Here is a 22845-nt window from a genome sequence, read left to right on the forward strand (position 1 = left end):
CTGTCATAAGCAAGCACACATACACATACATGAGCACAACTGTGTATTCAAATTGTATGTTTGTGTCTCCTGTAGCCTTCATGTACAAGTAGTTATTTAGGGCTATGCATAGCATTCTGGTTCTCCTCATTGATAGCTCGTGCGTGTGTATGTGTGTGTGTGTGTGTGTGTGTGCGTGCGTGCGTGTGTGTGTGCGTGTGTGTGTGTGTGTGTGTGTGTGTGTGTGTTTCATTCCCTGCAGCGAGGACCAGTTATAATGTAGCATACCATGTTCCTAGTGTTCTAGTGTCTAAATAGAATTTGAATTAGAAATTAATTATTGTGTCATTATTTGTTAAAAGTATCCTATAGTGTTGTAAAAATTATACCAGTCCCCATATCTTATTTCCCTTAGCTCTTGACCCTCCCAAGGATAAACATATACATAAATTTATATCTGTGACAGAAGCTCTGGGAAAAATAATTTAGTGTTCACATGACAGTATAGTCATTTTGGAATAGAACTCCACTTTCCTCTTTGATCATGTTAAGGAAATCATGAGACTCAAAACTGTATATTAAACAGGTATTAATTTTTCTCTATCCATAAATTCAAGAAATTGATCAAAATACATGCTTTCAAATAGTGAGCAGGTATAATTCAGTGATTAGGAGCACTTGCTGCTCTTCCAGAGGACCTGAGTTGATTTTCCGGAGCTTCAATATACATGGTGGCCTGTGCCTTTAATCCCAGCACTTGGAGGGATCTCTGAGTTCAGGGACAGCCAAGGCTACACAGAAAGAGCTAATGTATTAAAGCATTGTATGTCTTTGTGGCTTCCATAAGTCAACCCTAGGGGTCTGGGGTGTGGAAAGGTGATGCTTCAATTAGTACTCTCTCTTCCCTTGCAGCTTCACAGCCCAAGGAGCGCCCTAGGTCTGCAGTCCTCTTGGCTGAAGAGGCCATTGCTGCACCAATGTTTACTAACAGAAGGTCCCAGCAGAGTGTCTCCCTCTCTAAAAGTGTCTCCATACAAAACATTACTGGGTAAGTTGGTTTAAAGAGTTCCCCATTAATATCTGGGTGACAAGATCATAATAATCACTTCCTTTGATCAAAAAAGAAATGTTCGATATCCTCAGATGTCACACTTTTGTAGCGTTCAGATGAACGTGGTTGCACTTCTTTTCAGATTTACCTTCTGTCCCTGCGCGGTTTACCGTGGTGGTGAGTTGGGCCATCAGCTCCAGTTGGGTTCCTTCTTGCTCACTCACATTGGGTTTCATCTCTAGCTCTTCAGACATTGCGGAGGCCATGGGTTGTTCAGCATTGAGTGAAGGGCAGGTTGGGATGCCGTTTGCTGTATACTCCAGCCACCTCCCCCACCACCACCACTGCCGCCACCCCCTCCCCCCATCCATCGAGTATGAGTCATCAAAAATGTAACAACCCTCACATGTCTCCTGGTTCAGACTGGGTGCGAAGTCTGCTTTAGTTTGTGTTGTGTCACCTCTGTGTTAGCTAATGTTTCCTCAAAACAAGCACTTCCGTTTTCTTTGCCTCTATTTTTATGTCTAAAAGTGTTCTTTTTAAAGTTGTGATGTTATCAAAATTCATTGGCACTGTGACTTTAAAACAGTTTTAAAGAAAATGTCAAGTTCAAATGCATTTCACCTGCTGTTATGTCACAGAGCAAATATTTACTTGAGCTTATGAATTGAGGTTAAAAGACCCGAAGAATATCATTTATTCTACAAAACACTCCAATTTTTAAGAAAGACATGTTTTTTAAAGGGGGAGAAAGGTAATTATTTCATATTTTCTAAAATAAATTTGTTTTATTTGTATGGGTCTTTTGCCCACAAGCATGGCTATGCTCTGTGTGCATGTCTGATGCCTGTGGAGGCTAGAAAAGAGTATCGCGTCCCCTAGGCCTTGAGTCACCAGTGCTCGTCAGCTGCCATACTGGTGCTGGGAATCAAATTGTGCTCTTGGCCTGTGAGCCATCTCTCCAGAGTCTATCATTAATTTTGAATTTTTTCTATATAATTATTTTCTATAATGCATGTATATTATGTGCATGACTTAGCCATGCTAAGAAACTTACCTTGCTGTGTGTCTTTTTTTTAAAAGCCTCAAAAGTTGGGCTAAGTTCAAGTTTGCAGTGATCCTAAACTTTTTAATAATTCTTCATTTTGCTCTGAACCTGAGTAATTTGTCTTGAGTTATAAAACCTACAGCTTTCACTTTAGAGTTTTTTTAGGGGTTCACTTGTGAATGTGTGCCAGAGTTTACCAGAACCTATTTGACAGTGTTTCTTTCTTTTTGTCTTTAGAGTTGGCAACGATGAGAACATGTCAAACACCTGGAAATTTCTGTCTCATTCAACAGACTCACTGAATAAAATCTGCAAGGTCAATGAGTCAACAGAATCCCTTACTGATGAGGGTAAGAGGAAACTTTGGCCCTTATTACTAAATGTTTGTAAAGATTCCGTGTGTCTCCTAGCACACTTACCAGAGTGCAGTGTCTGCTCCGCCCCTCCCCTGAGAGTCTCTAAATTGCACAGCACGCAATGCATATGCATTGCAGTCACACCTGGCCATTGAAGGAAACACTGGTATTAATGTAGCCATACTCGAGTGCTGATGCTTTTCTTCCCCTCGACTCTGTACACATTCAGTTCTGTGTCTGTACAATTGTAAGCCTACTCAGATAAATGTTGCAGTGCGTAAAGATAGCAGGACTTCACATCTCAATTTCACAAAGGAACTGTTTCAGTCTTGTTTGATTTACATGATTTTTATCACTCCTAACTTGATATTAATCCTGTCTAATATCAGGTATATTCTCTTTGAGGATCTTCTACAGTAATACAGAGACATAATCTGTATTACTTATGAACTCATGTATCACCCAGAGGAAAATCCAGAATTTTAGAGGTCAGAAACCCAAGATCCTGAGATTGCTCTTTTTTGTATTTTGAGGAGTAGGTACAGACATGAATGAAGGACAGCTGATGGGAGATTTTGAAAGCGACTCTAAACAGCTAGAAGCAGAGTCATGGAGCCGGACAGTGGACAGCAAGTTCCTTAAACAGCAGAAGAAAGATGTGGTCAAGCGGCAGGAAGTGATTTACGGTGAGATACTTCATTGCTTTGCCTATATTTGGTTTATACTATCCAGCTTGCATGCCAGCGAGGGTTATTGAGAGTCAGAAAAACTGTTCCTTATTGCAGGGAGAGAAACTTGAAAAGGAGTTGCCTTGTCCAGCACGTTTAAGTGGTTATTGTTGGGCTGTGCAAAATAAATGTTGAATATGCAGTATCATAAAAGTTTTCATTAGAAGCACTGAGATATGGAGACATGATACAGCTCGTGTCCTTGTGTTCATTTGTTGCCCTGTTCTGCTCCTCTCATTCTAGTCAGTAGTTCGTTTATTATATGCTTGGTTGCACAGCAGTCCCCAAAAGAGCTGTTTTCTAAAAAAGCACCCAGTTCTTGAGCCACACTGGAAAGGTGAGATAGCAATAGTTCCTAGGAAGCAGGAACACAGTAAAAAAGAGGGACTGAGTCTAATGAAGACTTGCTTAGAAAGCATGCAGGACTGTCAGAATTCATGGCCTGTCATCAGAAGATGAGGTCCAATCAGTCCAACAGCAGAGCAATGAGATGCCAGCTTAGGGGAGACAGCTGTTTGCTTTGGCATATCATCCAGCATTACGCCAACCTCACCAGCTTAGCTGAGGATCTCTGAAAGACCCAGGATCTCTCTTCTCGTAGAGTTGATGCAGACTGAGTTACATCACATCCGCACACTGAAGATCATGAGTGACGTGTACAGCCGGGGCATGATGACAGATCTGCTCTTTGAGCAGCAGATGGTGGAAAAGCTGTTCCCCTGTTTGGATGAACTGATCAGTATCCACAGCCAGTTCTTTCAGAGAATCCTGGAGCGGAAGAAGGAGTCTCTGGTGGATAAAAGTGAAAAGAACTTTCTCATCAAGAGGATAGGGGATGTGCTTGTCAGTCAGGTGAGCAGCGGGAAGGTCTTGAGTTTTTCTCATGCTGGCCATAGCAGAGAAGCTTTGTAATTCTGCATCCTGGCTTATACTTCTCAGCTCTACTGTTTTTCTTTTAGACTTAGCAAACTGAGTTAGTCAAACCCTTGATTTCCTTTTCTGTAAAATAAAGAAAGCAGGGTTCTGCTTATACTACATTTTAAAAAGTTAAGTGCATACCTAATGAAGTATGTAGTAAAAGGATTTTCTTTCCTCCACACAAGCATCAGAAACAGTGCTATTTCAGAAACAGCAGGATATTTGTTAGAAGTCTTCAGCTTTCCCCAGGGCTCATCTGAAAAGGATCTTATCTGTCTTCAGACCTCCTGAAGCATAAGCAACTGATCAGTACACTATCTGAAACACTTTATAAAATGTCTTACTTTTTTTCAGAATATGATTTGATTTTGGTCCTGCTCCAAACAAATTCAGCAAAAAAGTATTGTTATATTTTTCAGAATTTATCACGCAGCCTTTGATGTTTATTTTTAAGATATTTTTGGAAAAGGAAATATTGCTAGTACTCATTAACAGATAAAAATATCACACACATATGAGTAGGTCTTTCTCCTTCACCAAATCACTGCTTCTACATAGACTCAGAGGCTTAATTCCTGAAACAGCCAAATAAGAATTAGATTGGGCTGGCAGCAGTCCTAGGGATTGAACCAAGGGCTTGACATACATGATAGGTCAGCACCCCACCACTGAGCTGCATCCCAGCCGTGTTTGCTGTTATTCTGAGGCTCTCTCAACCTCCCAAGGAATTGAGATTACAGGCTTGCCTGAGAACTAGTCTAGAATCCTTCAGTCCATGTTCCTCACTTCATACCTTTATTAGGCTGTTCAGTCCTTTTAAAGGGATTTGCTGCCTATTAAATGCCAGGGGCAGAACTGCACAGCTGAATATTACATAGGTTTCTACCTTAAGGAAATCTGTAAGCATGAGGGCTGGAGAGATGACTAAGATGAGGGTTAGGAGCACTGGCTGCTCTTCCTAAGTTCAGATCCAGCAACCACGTGGTGACTCACAACCAGCTGTAATGGGATCTGATGCCCTCTTCTGCTGTGTCTGAAGACAGCTACAGTGTACGTATATATAATCAATCAATCAATAAAACAAGCATGATGCAAATGTCTGTTCTATGTGAGATATTTGCATTTGACAAGTGCAGATCGAATAGTCCTAATCAGTAATGAAGCTAATGTGAGGCCCTACAAATAAAGAACCATCTTCCCCAACATAGTCTGTTATCTCTTTCTGCCTTCAGGACTGCATAGGTATCTTGACCTGTATTATCCAGTGTGGTTCCTAGTATTTGTACACACCCTTAGTAAGATGGTTGATGATGGGACTGAAACTTTAGATGTGTGGTACTCATTTGCGCTGCACAATATGGTTGGACTCAACGTTTAGGGCACTTGGCTTATGGTCAGGTTTCTATTTCTGCCTCTCCACTGTGAGGGAAGAAACCTACACGAGAAATTTTGAGTCTTCTGAAATCTCAAAATGTTTAAAAGTGCCAAACAGTTTGCCAAAATGCTGTCGCATTTAATCATGGTGATGGTGTGTGTGCATGTGGGGCAGGGGAAAGGGATGTAAGGAAGGAAGCACTCTTGGTTTTTACAACCAGACTGGAAACTTTCTACAGAATAATATCCTGAATTATGGGGTAACTCCTGTTCTCTTTCTTGAACAGTTCTCAGGTGAGAATGCAGAGCGTTTAAAGAAGACATATGGCAAGTTCTGTGGACAGCACAACCAGTCTGTCAACTACTTCAAAGACCTGTACACCAAGGATAAGCGTTTCCAAGCCTTTGTGAAGGTACTACCCTGAAAATGCAAGCGTCCCCACCATGGTCAAGGGTGTAAGCACTCCACTGTGGCCAGAGCCACCTTCCTCACTCAGTGACTAACAGTTTATTCACTCCCTTGCAGAAGAAGATGAGCAGTTCAGTAGTAAGAAGACTGGGAATCCCAGAGTGCATTTTACTTGTAACTCAGAGGATCACCAAGTACCCAGTTTTATTCCAAAGGATACTGCAATGTACCAAAGGTGAGTCTCCATGTAAACTCGGATCTGGAGACCTCTGGAACCACGTGGCAGAGCTCTGTCATACTCTAGCAGACCTACCAGAGAGCCTGTATTTATGTCAGTGATTATTTGTTGGTCTGTTTGTGGGCACAGGTTCTCACTCTGGCCCAGGCTGTCCCAAAATCATAGTAGTTTTTCCTTCAGCATCTCCAGCAAGTGCTGAGATTACAGGAGTGAGACTCCATACCAGCATATGTAGTTTATCTTGAAAGCATCTTTTCATGTCTATTTTGTTGCCATTTTTTAGTTTTTTAAGACCAGGTTCTACTGCGTACCACAGTCTCCTGCTCAGCCTCCCATATGCTGAGATTATAGGGAAACACAACTGCAAATGTAAGGCCTGTTAAGACTTAGAGCAGATTCAAGTGCAACTTGGGCAGCCAGTGAGTCCCACTGTGGAGGAGGCAAACACTGAGAACAGCTGGAGGCACAGCTGAGTGCTAGTGCTTCCTGGATATGCACAGGGCTGGGCTCACCTCCTGGAATACCAGCTTGTAATGTGAAATCACTACAACTGGGGTATTAGGTAATAGCAAGGAGAGACCGTATATTCATTCTGTTAAAACATTACATGTCCTAAACACTAATTTTGGTAAAGTTGGATTTGGTCAGCATTTCCCACCATTTCTTCTCATGGGTGCTAAAATTGTTACTCTGTGTCATTTAATCTGTATGTAGTAGTTTCCCTCAGTTAATACTTCTCCTAGGCAGTTAGATCAGTTACATTATAGGTTACAAGGCAGCAGCATTAGAGAGTAGTTAGAGATGTAACTGAGGGTGGTTATTCGCCTCTGTGCTCTCTCTCCCTAAAACATTGGTTTCTTTTCTTTTGGAGCATATATTTGCATATCTTCCATAGCATTGAGAATGTCTAACGTCCTTTGGTAGCAGGAAAGGCAGGTGTGTAACTTGATGTGGTGGCTCCAGTGTGAAAGGGTAATAAACAGCAAGGGGAATGTATTGATGCAGACTCCTCCCCTTCTGCTCTGTGTGCAAGGAGCCATTAAAGTAGAATTGGTCTTCTCTCCCAAGACAATGAAGTGGAGCAGGAAGACCTCACCCAGTCCTTGAGCCTGGTGAAGGATGTGATTGGAGCCGTGGACAGCAAAGTAGCAAGTTATGAGAAGAAAGTGCGTCTCGGTGAGATTTACACAAAGACAGATAGCAAGTCGATCATGAGAATGAAGAGTGGGCAGATGTTCGCCAAGGAGGATCTGAGACGGAAGAAGCTGGTGCGGGATGGAAGTGTGTTTCTCAAGAGCGCAACAGGAAGGCTGAAAGGTAAGACTGTCCGTGTCTGTGTGCCTGCAGAGAACAGGAAACATCCAGACACTGTGCAGGGCAACAACAGGAAGTAGACTGTTGGGGAAGACATATTCCCCCAGAGAGGTGTTGAGTGGCCATGGTGAGATTGGGGTCAGAATTGTCTGAGTCAGGGACTGTGAGTCTGTGAGGTTGAGAATTCATCCTTTCCAAAGACCTTCTAAGACTTTGAGAAAGACAAATCTAACTTATTTTAACTAGGCTTGTTATTACGTTATGATATTCGTGGCATTCAGTTTTCTCGAGATCACTGAAGGTTTCTCGTTTGTCTTTATGAGTTCTCGCTTTTCATCAGGCACCTATAGTAATTTGAGGAAGTGGGGGTATTTTTTTTTAACTCATCACTACATCTTACTTTTATGAAGGTGGTCAGTTTTATCAAACCTTGACTGGATAGGCATCCTGCCTATGTGAGTTAACTCCCCAACAGCTGCCAGTATTTCTGCCACAGCCCTAGGCTCAGTGAGCTGAGGATCCGAGCAGGCCTCAGTTGCTCTGTTGTCCCAACAGCACTCGGGTGTCAGAAGGAATACTTCCTTCCTTCTCTGTCTCAGGGACAAGACAGTGCTGATAGGTGTCTGCTGTCAAGTACAAAGTTGCCCTTAGCATGGCTTTAACATGCTTAGGACATAGTAACAGAAGTCCCTGCCAGGCAGCTGCCTTCCAACATACAAGAAAGAGGCACTTCGCTTACCTAGGAAGCGCAAGGCCATGGGTTCGGTCCCCAGCTCCGAAAAAAAAGAACCAAAAAAAAAAAGAAAGAGGCACTTGTTCTCCAGTGTGGTGGGTGCTAGAATAAGAGGAAGGAGAAATGGCAGTAGAGGTAAGGCTTGAAGAATGGAAAGATAGATAACACTGGAGGTTGGGAAAGCATGGAGTTGGGAGGGCTTGGGAACCCAGAGAAAGTTACATCGTCAGGCCTCCCGGACAAACTTCAGAGAGTGATAGGAAATAAGAAACACAAGAAACTGCTGGGACCCGGCTGCCAAGGTGCCCTTCACATGCTCAGGAGCTGGCACTTGATGCTCTCGCTGGTTGTGGGGCATAGAATAGGCTCACAATGAAAGGGTTTCACACAAAAAAGGGGTGAATTCAATGTTACGTTTGGTTTTTTGTTTGCTTGTTTGTTTGTTTTTCAAGGTAACTTTGGGTAGTGTAGAGAGCATTGGAAGTCACATTGGAACTGTGGGAGTATTTCAGAAAACACCTACCAATGCCTGCACAGCAGTGGGGAAAAAAGCATGGATAATTTTTTAAGTGACCCTTGTCATTAGTCAGCAATGTTTCAGATACCCTGTGATAAGCCTAAATTAAAGTATTCCTTTTTCCAGCCCTACTGTTCTGTGGTGGTCTGAGGGCACTAGCCCAAACCCCTCTCCACACCCCCACTTTGAGGCAGTCTTTGAAGCAGGCTGGCAGTTCAAAGATGCCTGCCCTTCTCCCTAGGACCTAACTTTCCGAGAGCTGCTGTATAGAGACTGCGCTCTATACTTCTCCTTTACACAGCAGTTTAGTCTCAAAAGAAAAACAGATAGGTTCCAGCTGCTGGAAGAAAGCCGCGGTCAGACCAATACAGAACAGTAAGTGTCTGCCTAGAATGCCTGCCCTGTGAGAACGTTTGCCGCTCAGTCTTTTTCACATCCCTATGAACTCATGCCAAGAACAGCCAGTACTGTATCGAACACCCTGTTGACGGGCTGGGATTGTTCCTCTCTGATCCATAACATTGCTCATATAAACCTCAGAACCCAACAAAGTGGAAACTATGCTTTTAGAACTTAGTTTGGGCAAATATCTGAATTATTTTAAAGTAAACTTAAAAAAAAAAAAACCTTGTCAACTAACGAGAATACATGGAAGATTACTGTTGTCCAGGCTGCAACTTAGATGTCTTAGCTCCTGTCTGCTGTGTGGCGTTGTAGGGAGTTCCAGTGGCAGATGTTGAAAAAGGGGTGATGGGCTACATAAGTCAACCCACTGTTTCCCAAGGAGCCACTAGCTACGCTTTCCAGAGGAAAAACGGAAAGGATCAGCCTTGTAGCTCTCACCAGCCAGCTAGATGTGCCTAGATGTACGTTTTCCTTGAGGGAGTGAAGGAAATGTCCCTCTGTATGCTGGAGGGCTGGTCACATCATGAGGGTTTAAGCTCCAGGGTCTGGTTAGAGATGTTGAGTAGGCATGGGGTGGTGATAGAACCTCGATCTACTTGAGTGTTAGACGCCGCTGACCCATACACTAGCCCGTTGGTGGCTTTGTGGCCTTGTTTGGTTTTTGTTTGCTCGGTTTTCACCAGGCAGGGTTTCCCTATGTAGCACTGTCTGTCCTGGAATTCACTCAGGCTTCCCTCAAACCCCACCTGACTCTGCCTCCTAAGTGCTGGGATCAAAAGTATCGCCCTGATAGTGTGTGTCATGTTTAACTTATGCAATTTATATTCAACTTAGTTTGACTATGATAGTTTAGACAAAACATGGATTGTTTTGCCCTGAATATTCCTTAAATTAATTTTCTTTGCATATGAAACAATGAGTTTCATTATATTTTAATACTCATACATGGTTGTTTATTCTGTCACTGCCTTCTGCTGGTCCTCCTTCCCAAATAGTCCTCCCTCAGCTTTCATGTCATATATTACAAATAATTAAATTTAGATCTGGAGCGAGAGGAAACTTATTATCTTATCTTTCTTACCTCTCCCATTACACTATTTTGTCCCACACATGGTTTTGTTGTAATGGAGTGGAAGAGAACTGGCTACCAGCAGTAGACGCTGAGCTTGCTTCTACCTACAAAGCTACAACAGTTTGCTGTAGTATGTATGTCTGTGAAAGTGTTCTAATTTCCCTTCCGTTGATGTGATTAAAAACACTCTTACAAAAAGCAACTTATTGGGGAAGAAAGAGTTATTTAGCTTACACTTCCAGGTCACAGTCAGGAGAGGAACTTAAGAAGTGATGGCCCAGAGGTTAAGAGCACTGTCTGCTCTTCCAGAGGTCCTGAGTTCAATTCCCAGCAACCACATGGTGGCTCACAACCATCTATAGTCAGGTCTGGTGCCCTCTTCTGGCCTGCAGGTGCACACATGCAGGCAGAAAGCTGTATGATGTATACATAATAAATAAATAAGTGTTTAAAAAAAAAAAAAGAAATGCTGGGTGTCGATCTGTTCTCTGTCTTGCTCATAGGCTCTTCCTTAGCTAGCTTTGTTACATAGCCTGGGATCATCCAGAAAACTGTACTGCCTGCAGGACTGAGGCCTCCCCCAGCATTTAATGATCAACTATTCCCCCACAGACATAGCCACAGGCCTTCTTTGTCTAGGCAAATTCTCAGTGGAGGCTTTCCTTTCAGACGACTGTAGGCTGTGTCAGTCAACAATTAAAGCTGTCTGGGATGGGATGGCATGGGATAGGATAGGATAGGATGGCTTTAAAATGTCTCTGGCCTGTTTATGAGGAGTAGGAGGTAAGAGAATCTCAGGTATCCCAGACTAATCACAGACTCAGCTGAGGGTCACCTTGAACCCCCCAAGTCCTAGGATTATGGGTATATACACACCTCAGTCTATTTTATGCAGTGCTAGTGACTGAACCCAGTTTTTTATGAATGTGAACCTAATAGTCTTATTCTCTAAGGGGTATGAGAAAGGCTCTGCTTTATCATATGTAAATATTGCTACACATCACTTCTGGGCAGTTTCCTGGCTGCTCTTTCCCATTAATATAATGAGAAATTGGAAAAGATTACAAATTGTGGGCTGTGGGTTTAGCTCTCAGGTAGAGTGGTTACCTGGTGTGCATAGAACCCAGGGTTTCATCTCCCACACTAGAGGAGAGTGCAGAAGACAGAAGAATATTTCATGGAGTATGTTGGTAAAGGTTGCTTGTTATTTATCATTGAAGTTCACCTTTATTCTTTATTTTTAAGATTTATTTATTTATTATATGTAAGTACACTGTAGCTGTCCTCAGAAACACCAGAAGAGTACATCAGATCCCCATTACAGATGGTTGTGAGCCACCATGTGATTGCTGGGAATTAAACTCAGGACCTCTGGAAGGACAGTCAGTGCTCTTAACTGCTGACCCATCTCTCCAGACCCTCACCTTTATTCTTAAAAGTATTTTATACTAAAACTTTGCAGTACAGAGTAATAGCTTAGTTGGCCAGTCACCTTTTGAATGGATTTCTATGCATGTATCAATACCTGAATCAGATTTCTAGAACTAACATAAAAAGCCAGGTGCAGTGATGCATACCTATAACCTGGGTAAGAACGGCATTGATTAGAGACAGGAGGATCCCCAAAACTTACTGACTAGCTTGTCCAATGAAAAATCACAAGTCCTAGCCAGGTTCAGTAAAAGAAACCCTGTTTTAAAAAATAAGGTGAGGGAGGGTTGGGAGGGGAACACCCATAAGGAAGGGGAGGGGGGAGGGGGATGTTTGCCCGGAAACCGGGAAAGGGAATAACACTCGAAATGTATATAAGAAATACTCAAGTTAATAAAAAATAAAAATAAAAAATAAAAAATAAAAAAAATAAAAAAATAAAAAATAAGGTGAAAATTCCTGACCCTATGAATATCATCCCCATCTCCTCTCATACCTGATCCCAGTATAGGGGAATGCCAGGATGGTGAGGTGGGAGTGAGTGGGTGGGAGGGAGGGAAAGCATCCTCATAGAAGCAGGGGCGAAGAGAAAGGGGTGGTTCCAGAGAGGAAACCAGGAAAGGGGATAACATTTGAATGTAAATACATAAAATACCCAATAAACGAAAAAACAGCATTTTTCTCTGTTGAAGAGACTTTTAGTGAATTATAATAAAATGTTTTTTAAAAATTAAGGTAAGAGAGAGTACCCAAAGTCAACTTCTGGGAGACAGACAGACACACATACACACACACACACACACACACACACACACACACACACACACACACGCACACACGCATACACATGCAATACAGATATATCTTTTCAGGACTGATCACTTAACCTTTTCTGAGAGAAGGATTATGAAGTGCCTAAAATGCCTCTAGCACGAAAGCAGTTATTTGCTTTGCCAAGTCACTTTGTACGTTTGAATCCTCTGTTCTATGGGTCAAGTAATGTCCCTTAAAACATCACAGGAAGGTGAAGCTACAGGTGACACAATTTACAAGGTGTGAATTTCTCATTTCTCCATGCACCAATATCGTAAAGAAATTTATATTGTCCATTTTTTATCTGAAATTTATATTCTCTCCTCGTGTTCCTAATAGAAAAAAGCTGGGGTTTCACTGTATGTAATACTATTATTATACTTACTGCTGAAAACAACAATTTCTGAAGATTTGTAAGATGCTAGATAGTATAGTTCATCAAAGATAACAAAATAAGTTTGAGGACTTTAAAGATAGAATAAAACGCCTCTAAATCCCAGTGAGCAGCTCTGAATCCTGCAGAATTGCAGACTGTTGGGGGAGGGTGAGTGATTGCTGAACCTGACTTTATGAAAAGCTTGTCTTTCTCTCTCCCACTTCTACTTTGCAGAGGTTCAAGCAGTTCTTCTCACTGACATTTTAGTTTTCCTTCAAGAAAAAGACCAGAAATACGTATTTGCATCATTGGTAAGCTGGATTCTTACCTTCTTCTGTTGAAATGTCATATTCAGACCAGCTAGGTTGAGTATAAAGTTTGGCCAGCCTGCATTGTTATGTCTGTCATATGGCTGTGGCTCACCTTGTCACTGAAAACCACATGACTCACAGCAGATGACTCCTCTGAATAATTTCTTACGTGCTCCTGTGATGCTTTTTGTTATTACTCCTTTCCACTGCAAAGTTATTTTATGTTCCTTCATTCTTTTTGAATGCCCTGAACACTTAGTGATTTGGTCACAATAGAAATCTATTTGTGGAATGTGTCTCCAGAATCATCATTCAGAAGACAGAGCTTGTACAAAATTGAGTAGAATGGTGAAATGCTTGTCTGAAAGCTGGGGGAGTTTTTAAAGAAGGGTTAAAGTGATTTTATTTTGTTCACTGTCATATGCATTTAAAGGTGTCGGATTTTACTTTAAGTCTGAGCTGTCCTCAAGAGCTAGTGTACCGTATGCATGTCTTATGTTTGCGTCCCTGCTCTGTCCAGGACCACAAGTCAACAGTGATCTCCTTAAAGAAACTGATTGTAAGAGAAGTTGCCCATGAGGAGAAAGGCCTGTTCCTCATCAGTATGGGGGTGAAAGATCCAGAGATGGTGGAGGTCCATGCAAGCTCCAGAGAGGAGCGGAATAGCTGGATTCAGATCATTCAGGACACAATCAACTCCTTGTAAGTGCGACACCGGCCTTTCCACTCTTCCCGTACCTCCATGTAACTTCCTGAAGACACCCAGTGACCACGAGCTGACATCATAGGCATCTTGTTTGGTTGGTTGGTTGTTTGTTTCATCCGGCTTTATTTCGATGTCAGGAACAGAGATGAAGATGAAGGGATTCCCAGTGAGAATGAAGAAGAAAAGAGATTGTTGGATACCAAAGCCCGGGAGTTAAAAGGTAAAAAGTTGGAACAGCAGTAAGAACAGTCTAGTGGGTCTGGAGAGGTGCCTCCATGGTTACGAACACAGTTGCATTTGCAGAGGATCTGGATTCACCTCTGAGCACTAAATGGCTATTCACAGCTATCTGTAACTTCAGGGGAGTTACAGACAGATGTGAGGTACAGACATACATGCAGGCAAAATACACACACACACACACACACACACACACAGAGGAACAATCATCCCAGCCCTAGGAAGGTGTTTGGGCTTTTGGACACAGGTGACTTTGTTTATGCCGTGTCATAGAGAACTTGCCATGCTGGGAGTTCTCCAGTGAGTCTGCTCTCCTTTCCCATGCCCTGGCCTTCCTGGCTGTTACTCTCACAGATGCACTGGGCTCCACTGTTGGAGGAGTGCTCAGTTACCCACAGTGTGTCATATAGTCTTGTCTGCCTCCCACTGGATAGATGACACAGTCGAAGGCCTCAAAGGCCAGACATCCAGGGCTTAATGACTGAGCCAGAATCTTACCCCTCTGTTTTCTGTTTGTTGCGAGACAAGTCTCGATAAGTAATCCTGTCTGGCCTTGAATTCTGGACCCTGCATTCTCAGCTCTAGAGTTCTGATACTACACTTTCTCTCGTTAAACAGTAGAGCCTGGTAGTCTTCTTGTTTTACTATATATTAGTTAAGTTTTTTAAAAACTACTTTGTGTAGAAATAAGGCCAGGAGTTAAGTGAACAAAGTTTAGTAACGCCAAGGACAGGAGAGGAGAAGAAATGGTTGGTTACGGTTACCTTTAGACCCCCGTAATATCAAGTCTGTTTGCCTGTAATTAGGATGACAAGGATGAAATCTGCCTTAACATTTGTTGTGCAGTTGCTTAGATGGAACCACTACTCAAATAGTATATGAATGAGTGACAAGCCACAGACTGGTCTGGTGGGCCATATAAAATATGTGGCATATGCTCATTCTGCCTCTGTAAGTCTCACAAAACCTGCTGCATAAATTACATCTGGAAAAAAATTACCTTGCTTCCAAAGGATAGATACATGGAAAAGAACGTAATCTGTCTGCCAGGAGTGGTGGTCTAAAGGGTCAGTGATGGTCTAAAAGGCAAGCGATGGGAACTGAGACCTCAAAGGGAACAAACAGGGTGCTACACTCTTAATGTAACTGTTTTCAACCGTTTTAGGAGAATTGCTTGAGGAAGTAGATGTGCTTCTGGAAATGGACCACTTAGAAAATCCATAGGATAAGTTAGTGAGAGATGAGTAGGTAAGCAGACGGATGAAGAAATAAGATTAATTAATCAAAATGCTACTTCCAGCCTCAACCAGAGATGTATGTCTGTTCAAGATGCTGAGAATGAGTTCGTGACAATTGAGTGCTCAGTCCTAAGCACGACATTTACACCACTCTGTCTGAGGCTCTGGGAGCATGGTGGTGGGAAAGGAGCTGGAAAAAATGCAAGAGCTCCAGGACAGGGAGAAGGGCTATGAATGTTGGCTGCTGGACGTGCCACAGAGGCTACAGTCGCACTCCACAGCACCTATGGATGCCTGCAGTGGGCCCCGGGAGTAAAGCAGGGATAGGGGCTCTACCCCTCCCTGCTGATGGAATTGGGAGGAGGGGCCCCCATTGAGGAGTTCATCAGACTCCAGTGAGTTCCAAACCCATGGTCACAATGGTGATCATAGTTAAACTCAGTCACAAAAGAATAAAAGAGCAAAGTCAAGGCTGTAGGAATCCCAATGACTTATGATCAGATAGTAGAGGTAGGAAAGAAATTAGGGTAAAGGAATACACTTTATACATTTATGAAATTGCCAAAGAACAAATTTAAAAAAAAAAAAACTAGACAACTGTATGTGAGTAATGGGACAGAATAGACAAAGATAGCACTTTACCAAGCTGGCTAACCTGGGAGATACAGTGCTAGGAATAAACCGTAAACTGGAGGTGAATCGGCTGGAAGATTAATTTCTGCTGTCCTGATGGTACCCTCTTTTTGGTTGAGATGCTCACGTGATAGTGGTCTGACCTTCAGAAAATACAGCAGGTTTAAGGGTTCTGGGGATTATCAGCATACAGGAGGCAGCTGAAAGAGAATGCAAGCCCCAGCAGAAAAGTGTGTAGGGTATATAGGGCAGTCCAGCTGTGCCATCCCATTGCAGATAGAGGACTCATAAAATGCCCTGTGGAAGAAACTGATAGCCGCAGGGCAGCACAGGTGGAATGTTTCAGAAAGAGGGAATAAATATTGGTGCAGGAAAAGACCTAAGATGGATTAACTCTTTAGATTCTGTAGTTGAAGCAGTTGCAGGAACTTGGCACCAGTGCGAGACTGTAGCGAAGAGAGAAACAGTCAGGAAAGGAGCAGAGACAAAGTGTAGAGCAGTTGCATCAGAAATGCCGCCTCACAGGACAGAACCGGTGGTGGGCAGCTTTACAAAATACAGAGGCAATACTGTGCTCAGGATGGGATGCGTTTCCTGTGGTGGCCCTTCCCTCATATACCACCATACACCACAAGGTGGCGCTCATCTCTCGGTCATCTTGTGCTCTACGACTCCAGACAAGTTACGTGGTTTCTCCATTTGTCCTGCAGAACAACTTCAGCAGAAGGACCAGCAGATCCTCCTCTTGCTGGAAGAGAAGGAGATGATTTTCCGGGACATGACTGAGTGCAGCACTCCCTTACCTGAGGATTGCTCCCCAACACACAGCCCGAGAATGCTCTTCCGCTCCAACACAGAGGAGGCTCTCAAAGGAGGACCGCTGATGAAAAGTGCAATCAGCGAAGGTAGTTTACACACAGCACCAGCCCCTCCGTATGTCCCCTATCAGTGTTAATAGATAAAGCACCAGTACAGAAACTTCGCAGTATCAGTGTAGTGAAGTGTCAAGTAAACGTTATCCTAATAACCACTGCACAAGCTAAGAAATAAAAGGTGTCAGATCCCCTGAAAGCCTTTGCATTTCCCCATCATACTTAACTTCCTGCTGTCAGGAGCAGCTTCCCCAATCCCTTAAATATTTCCCCTTCTTCCTGTCTTTATTTTTTTAAGTAAGGTTAAGGTATTTACTGTGCACATGTGTGGGAATACACATCCCGAGATGTACACATGAAAGTAAGAGGACAGCTTGGGGAGTCTGTTCTCGCCACCGCGTATATCCCAGAGATCAAACTTAGGTCATCAGGCATGGCCCCATGGTAAATGCCTTGACCTGCTGTCTTAGTTAGGGTTACTATTGCTGTGAGGAAACACCATGATCAAAAGCAAGCTGGGGAGGAGAGGGTTTGTCTGGTTTACACTTCGATATCACCACTCATCCTCATAGGAAGTCAGGGCAGGAGCCTGGAGGCAGGAGCTGATGCAGAAGCCACCAAGGGGTGCTGCTTGGTGGCTTGCCCACAGCCCGATCTCATGGAGGCATCTTCTCAATTTAGGGGCCCTCCTCTCAAAAAAGTCTAGTTTGTGTCAAGTTGGCATAAAACTGTCATTGCATGTCTGCTGAGCCGTCTACAAGCCCCATCCCCATGCTTGCCCTGTACTTCATCCTTGGCGTAGCTGAGCTTTTTGAGCCGTGGGTTGGATTTTTCCATATGGCCCTTCTGTCCTCTAGATCCTTCGATCACAGCTGGTTTCAGAAGCGGAGTTATTCAGACTTGATTAGTTTGATAATGTACGTTCCTGTGGTACTGTTTCTTTCCCAGGGAAGCGAGCATCAGGCCCTAGGTAGTCCTTTTTCTTCAGAATTGGAATTATGGGATAAAGGGCTGAATGCTGCAGGGGAAGGCTGTCCTCCTTTGTCTGCCAGTTTTCAAGATAATAGACTTGTTTGTGTGAGTCCTCTGCCAGGACCTGCACTACGTTGTACACATGTCACGAGGCTGCAGTTGTAGCTCAGAGGTAGAGCTCTGCATGCGCAAGGGACCTTGTGATCAGTCCCCAGCCCCAAATAACCTTACTGTGGGTTCATGGGTTCTAGATCTCTGAGCAGTTCCCAACCTCATTTAAAGTTCAGTGTCCCCCACTCCTATGTCTTCTAAGTCTGTGGCATGGCCACAGTACAGAGCTTGCTTCCTGGAGTTAAGGGATCCTTGGTTGTTTGGTGATCCATTCATTCCTTCAAGACTTCTGGTCCCCTTTAGTGAAAAATGTTTTAAGATCACAGTCTAGGCACCAGGGATAATATAATGGCTGCTGTGAGGTTTTTAGTCCTTACTGTGCTGTCCTTTTCAGTGGATTGAGCTAGAGCGTGTGGAGGTAGCTGATTGAACTACACATTACAGGTTGCCTTTTTTATTTTTAGAACCTTATCACTTACCTATGCTTGTCTCCTTTCCACATGTGGATAGCCTTTCTCAGGGATGCCCGTAATCTATTGGCTCGATAAGATGCCTTAGTTTAGGTAAAGGCGCTTTGCTGTAAAGCCTAATGACCTGAATTTAATTCCCAGAAGCCACATACTAAAAGGGGCCTCCACACTGTCTCCCCCCTCCTACACACACACACACACAGAGACAAAGAGAGAGAGAGAGAGAGAGAGAGAGAGAGAGAGAGAGAGAGAGAGAGAGAGAGAGAAAGAAAGAGAGAGAGATGTTTTTAATTAAAAATACATTTAAAGGCATATCCTTTATCAATGTCCCAGTCATGCTTTAACACTGGTGCTAGTATAAGAGTGATACTGGTATTCTTACCAACAGTTCTTATATTGGATATCTCCCGTATCCATCCCTTCTCAAGTACTTACACGTGGGTCTGTAACCATGCATGTGCACGCTGCTCCTAGCCTGACGCATAGTTTAGGCACATGCTTATAGAACCCCATGTTTAGGTCAGTGTCCTCAAAGGCCCATCAAAATAATATTTCTGACTCCATTATTGATTTCAAAGGATCTTCTGGATATGAAATCTTTAGCTAGTATTTTCATACCTGAGTATATTAATTACTCTCAGGTCACATCGTTTTTCCCATCATGCTCAGGGGCTGGTAACAGTTTCACTTTCTCCATATAAGTCACATGTTTCTTGCCTAGATGACCAAAGGGTGTTTTTTCAGTCCAAAGCTTTTATAAAGTATGCCATATGGTCCTTGTGGGGATTGCTGTCTGTTTAATAATATGGTTACAGATATCTGCAACTTCAGGAACACGTTCTTGAGTTGTAGTTCTCTGTATCCTCTCTGCTCTCTCTTTGGGTTTTTTTTGTTTGTTTGTTTGTTTGTTTTGGTTTTTTTGTTTTGTTTTTTCTTCAAGGTAGTTTGTTCCTTTCTTGCCTAGGATCAATATTTGTCACTTTTAATAATCCTTCACCTGTGTGCCATCTTCTGTGGGTACATTGCTCTTACAGGCTAATTCAGCTTTCCTTTCTGTGATTATTTTTCCTGCCAGCTCTGAGTTTGACTTGTCTACCTTCCTAGTTTCTTTCCTTTGTTTTTCTGTTTTGTTTTCAGCTTAGGCCTTGTTCCGAGACCATGCTGGCCTGTCTACGTGTTGCCGCCTCGGGCTCCTAAGCTGAGCTAGCAGAGCTGCTGCCACACCAGTTTGGTTTTCTGTTTTGACTTATGTGCTTTTGTGCTTTGCGTCATGTCCTCAATGTTTATCTAGTTTATTCAATGGAAACATCTTCCTGGTGTATTCTAATTATCTACAGATATTCCTGTTTTCTGCCTCTTCTTTATATGAGATTTGACTTCAGATCATTTTTTTCCTTGAAATTTTTACTTTCTATAATATTTCTTGCTGGGCTTTGGGTCAAACTCAAATTCCAGCATTCAGGAGGCAGAGGCAGGTGGATCTCTATGAATTCAAGGTCAGCCTAGTCTACATAGTAAGACCCTGTTTCCCAAAAATACTAAACATCTATTTTTCTATTATTATTGTTTTTAATACATTATTAAAATTTTGATGCTTGTTAAGATTTTTCTTTGTGCCTCTGATTCCCTCTGGCCCTCCTTTCTGGTCCACCCCTTTTGTTCCTGTTCACTGCTCTCTAGCTTCTCCACGGGCCTGGCCGAGGGACGATCTCCAGTTAACAGTTAAGGGTTGCACTGGAAGATGCCAAATCTTAGGGTGTTTTGTCCCTGGAGTCTACCTGCTGTCAGAGGAGCAAACCCAGCCTGTTTTACTTGCTGTTCTCAAACTGGCTCACTTCTTCAGTCCTTTTAGCTACCTTGAAACCACTCCAGAAACTATTCTCCTCACAGTAAATTGCTCTGCCTTCCTGTCCCCTTACAGATGTGTCAGGCCCGAGGTAGTAGAGGTGACATTTGTCTCTCGGTTTCCAGTAGAGCCCAACTAAAGCTGTGTGGTGCCCCATGCTTTGGGGTTTCCTGATCCAGTCTGATCCAGTCTGTTGCCATAATATCGTTTCCTCTTGGTGGGAGAAAGGTAGATAACCCAGCTGAGTGTTTTGTTGGCTTTTTTCCAGTGGAAATCCTTCAGGGGTTGGTGAGTGGAAGCCTTGGTGGCACACTTGGGCAGCCCATCAGCAGCCCTGTTGAGCAGGAAGTCATGGCTGGGCCCATTTCTTTGCCCCGGAGAGCAGAGACCTTTGGAGGATTTGACTGTCATCAGCTGAATGCTTCCAAAGGTAAGCCATCCAGCATTCCTTTGTAGTTCGCACTGATAGCTCTGTCCTCTGTCCCTTCGTCAGTAACTGTCTTTACGAGAGTCTTCAGCACGCAGGGATTCATCATGTTCTCCTGGGACTGTAAGCTTCTCGTCGTTGTTCCTCAGCTAAGCCAACTCTAGCCAGAGGCCTTGAGCATCTCTAATCTGAAAAGTTCAAGTCCAAACTGCTGCAGAGTCCAAAACTTGCTGACAGGTCACAGTTGGGAACTCCACACTTGAAAAGTTTCAGTAGGGGTTGGGGATTTAGCTCAGTGGTAGAACACTTGAGGCCCTGGGTTCAGTCCCCAGCTCCGAAAAAAAAGAAAAACAACAAAAAAAAGTTTCAGTAGGGACACAGCATGCTCAAAATATTGTATACCGCCATCTCTGGGCACTGTGTTAAGGTTTGTATGAGTCCGCCAGTAACTCTGTGTCTGGACCAAAGTCCCATCTTCCACATGTTTCCTTATTACTTGTGTTCAAAAATCCTTACCCTCTGACTCTCTGGCCCCAAGCATCAAGTAAGGGTTGCTAAGCTGTGCTTGTGCTTTGTTTGGGATTTCATTTTCCTGCTTCTCCATTAGTGAAGCTGTGAATAATGGCTATGCTACTGAGTGGCTTCCTGGTCTTTTTTTATTTTCAATATTAATAGGATTCGGAATTATTAATGCCCCTAAACTCTATTGTTTTCTTGGCTCACCTTGCCTACAACTTTAAGCATATCTGTTTGTTTGTTTTTTTTATTTAGGAGGTGAGAAAGAAGAGGGTGATGATGGCCAAGATCTTAGGAGAACAGAATCTGATAGTGGCCTGAAAAAGGTATGAGTTTCAGACCCATGAACCTGTGGGCACCTCCTTTCAGTTCATTACCTTTTGAAAAATTTCCTCTTGATCTGCCTCAGATATTGGGTTACCACTCAATGAAATTCTACTGATTACTAGGGAAAGTGCATTCTTAGAGCAAACCATACAATTGAGAGGCCCATATTAATTAGGCCCCCTGGCTTAGACTGTTCTTTTCACCCAATTCCACTCTGCCTTAGCAGGACCAGCTCCATTAAATGGCTTGCTCGGTGACTACAAACCATCTTGACCCTATAATGGGTTTTTTTTTTTTTTTTTAGTTAAAAACCAGTTCAACTTCTCTTCATGCCCTCTGTGGGGATACTGTGGTAGAAAAGAAGGAAAGCCAGAAGTACAATGTAACTTTTTAGTTATATTGAGTATAGTTTTTACATCAAAATTTTCGTTTGTTTTTTTATGCATTTTTTTGTTGTTTTATAGGGTGGAAATGCTAACCTGGTATTTATGCTTAAAAGAAACAGTGAGGTAAGGATTCTATGAGCGGTTTTAGAATATTTATTGGATTAAGAATACTTTTGTTTTCCCATTATATGTATCTTATAGCTAATAAAATGAGTAACTGAGAGTATAGTTGTCCATCTCTTGGCTTAAGCCACTGTCCTGATGTTTTGCCAGAACGTTATATCCTATGAATGAAGAACTCTCTGATTGACTCTTCTATTTTACCTTTTTTGTTTTGTTTTGTTTCTTGGTTGGTTGGTTGGTTGGTTGGTTGGTTGGTTGGTTGGTTGGTTGATATTTTTGTTGGGTTGGGTTGGGATGGGATGGGTTGGGTTAGTGGGGTTTGTTGAGACAGAGTCTCATTATGTAGCTCTAGCTGTTCTGGAATTCACTGTGACCTCAGAGATCTGCCCTCCTCTGCCTCCTGAATACTGGGATTAAAGGTTGTGTGCCACCGCTGAAAGGAAAGGAAGATTTTCTTTTCTTCTGATGCCTTTTGCTTTTGTCCAACCTTGTCTTTACAAGAGCTGGGGAGCCCCCCTAGCATCAGTCAGTGCCCACTAGGTAGAATTTGTAGCAGCTTTTCCTGTAATACAGAAATCCTAGGGGCCACGAGTCTGGAGTATGGGGGTTAAATTTGAAGCGAATTCTCTCAGTAAGTTCTTATCCTAGCTGACTTTGCCTCTTGCAACCCTTCCTTTCCTGCAAGAGAGCCTGGTGGCCTGGGGTGGGCTGTGTGCCGCCCCTTGCCTCCCTGGAGCCTGCTGTCACTAAGCCCCGCCCCAGAGGCCTGTCGGAATCAGTTTCAGGGTCGCTGCTGTCTTCCCGACAAGTGCTGGTGCTGAGCCTTGCATCTGTGTGTTCTGCACACTTGAACCCATGCCTTTTTAGGGTGTTTTTCAAAGCTATTCCTTGTCTTTCCTTCTTTC

General features: G+C 43.1%; 1 protein-coding gene across 51 annotated transcripts in view; it reads left to right on the forward strand.

The window, feature by feature from the left end:
* Nucleotides 1–22845, forward strand: part of Akap13 (A-kinase anchoring protein 13) — a 305582-nt gene that overhangs the window by 273417 nt on the left and 9320 nt on the right. For 24 of the 51 annotated variants that reach the window (XM_087655380.1, XM_087655383.1, XM_087655381.1 and 21 more), the window contains 14 exons: nt 892–1027; nt 2316–2428; nt 2968–3120; nt 3764–4014; nt 5742–5867; nt 5981–6098; nt 7170–7418; nt 12997–13073; nt 13594–13775; nt 13917–13999; nt 16601–16795; nt 20430–20591; nt 21360–21430; nt 21896–21940. In XM_087655380.1, the coding sequence (XP_087511506.1) occupies nt 892–1027; nt 2316–2428; nt 2968–3120; nt 3764–4014; nt 5742–5867; nt 5981–6098; nt 7170–7418; nt 12997–13073; nt 13594–13775; nt 13917–13999; nt 16601–16795; nt 20430–20591; nt 21360–21430; nt 21896–21940 (1961 nt within the window). 51 annotated transcript variants of the gene reach the window in all.

Source organism: Rattus norvegicus, chromosome 1, assembly GCF_021556685.1.
Source record: "Rattus norvegicus strain SHRSP/BbbUtx chromosome 1, alternate assembly SHRSP_T2T, whole genome shotgun sequence".
NCBI classification, from domain to species: domain Eukaryota; kingdom Metazoa; phylum Chordata; class Mammalia; order Rodentia; family Muridae; genus Rattus; species Rattus norvegicus.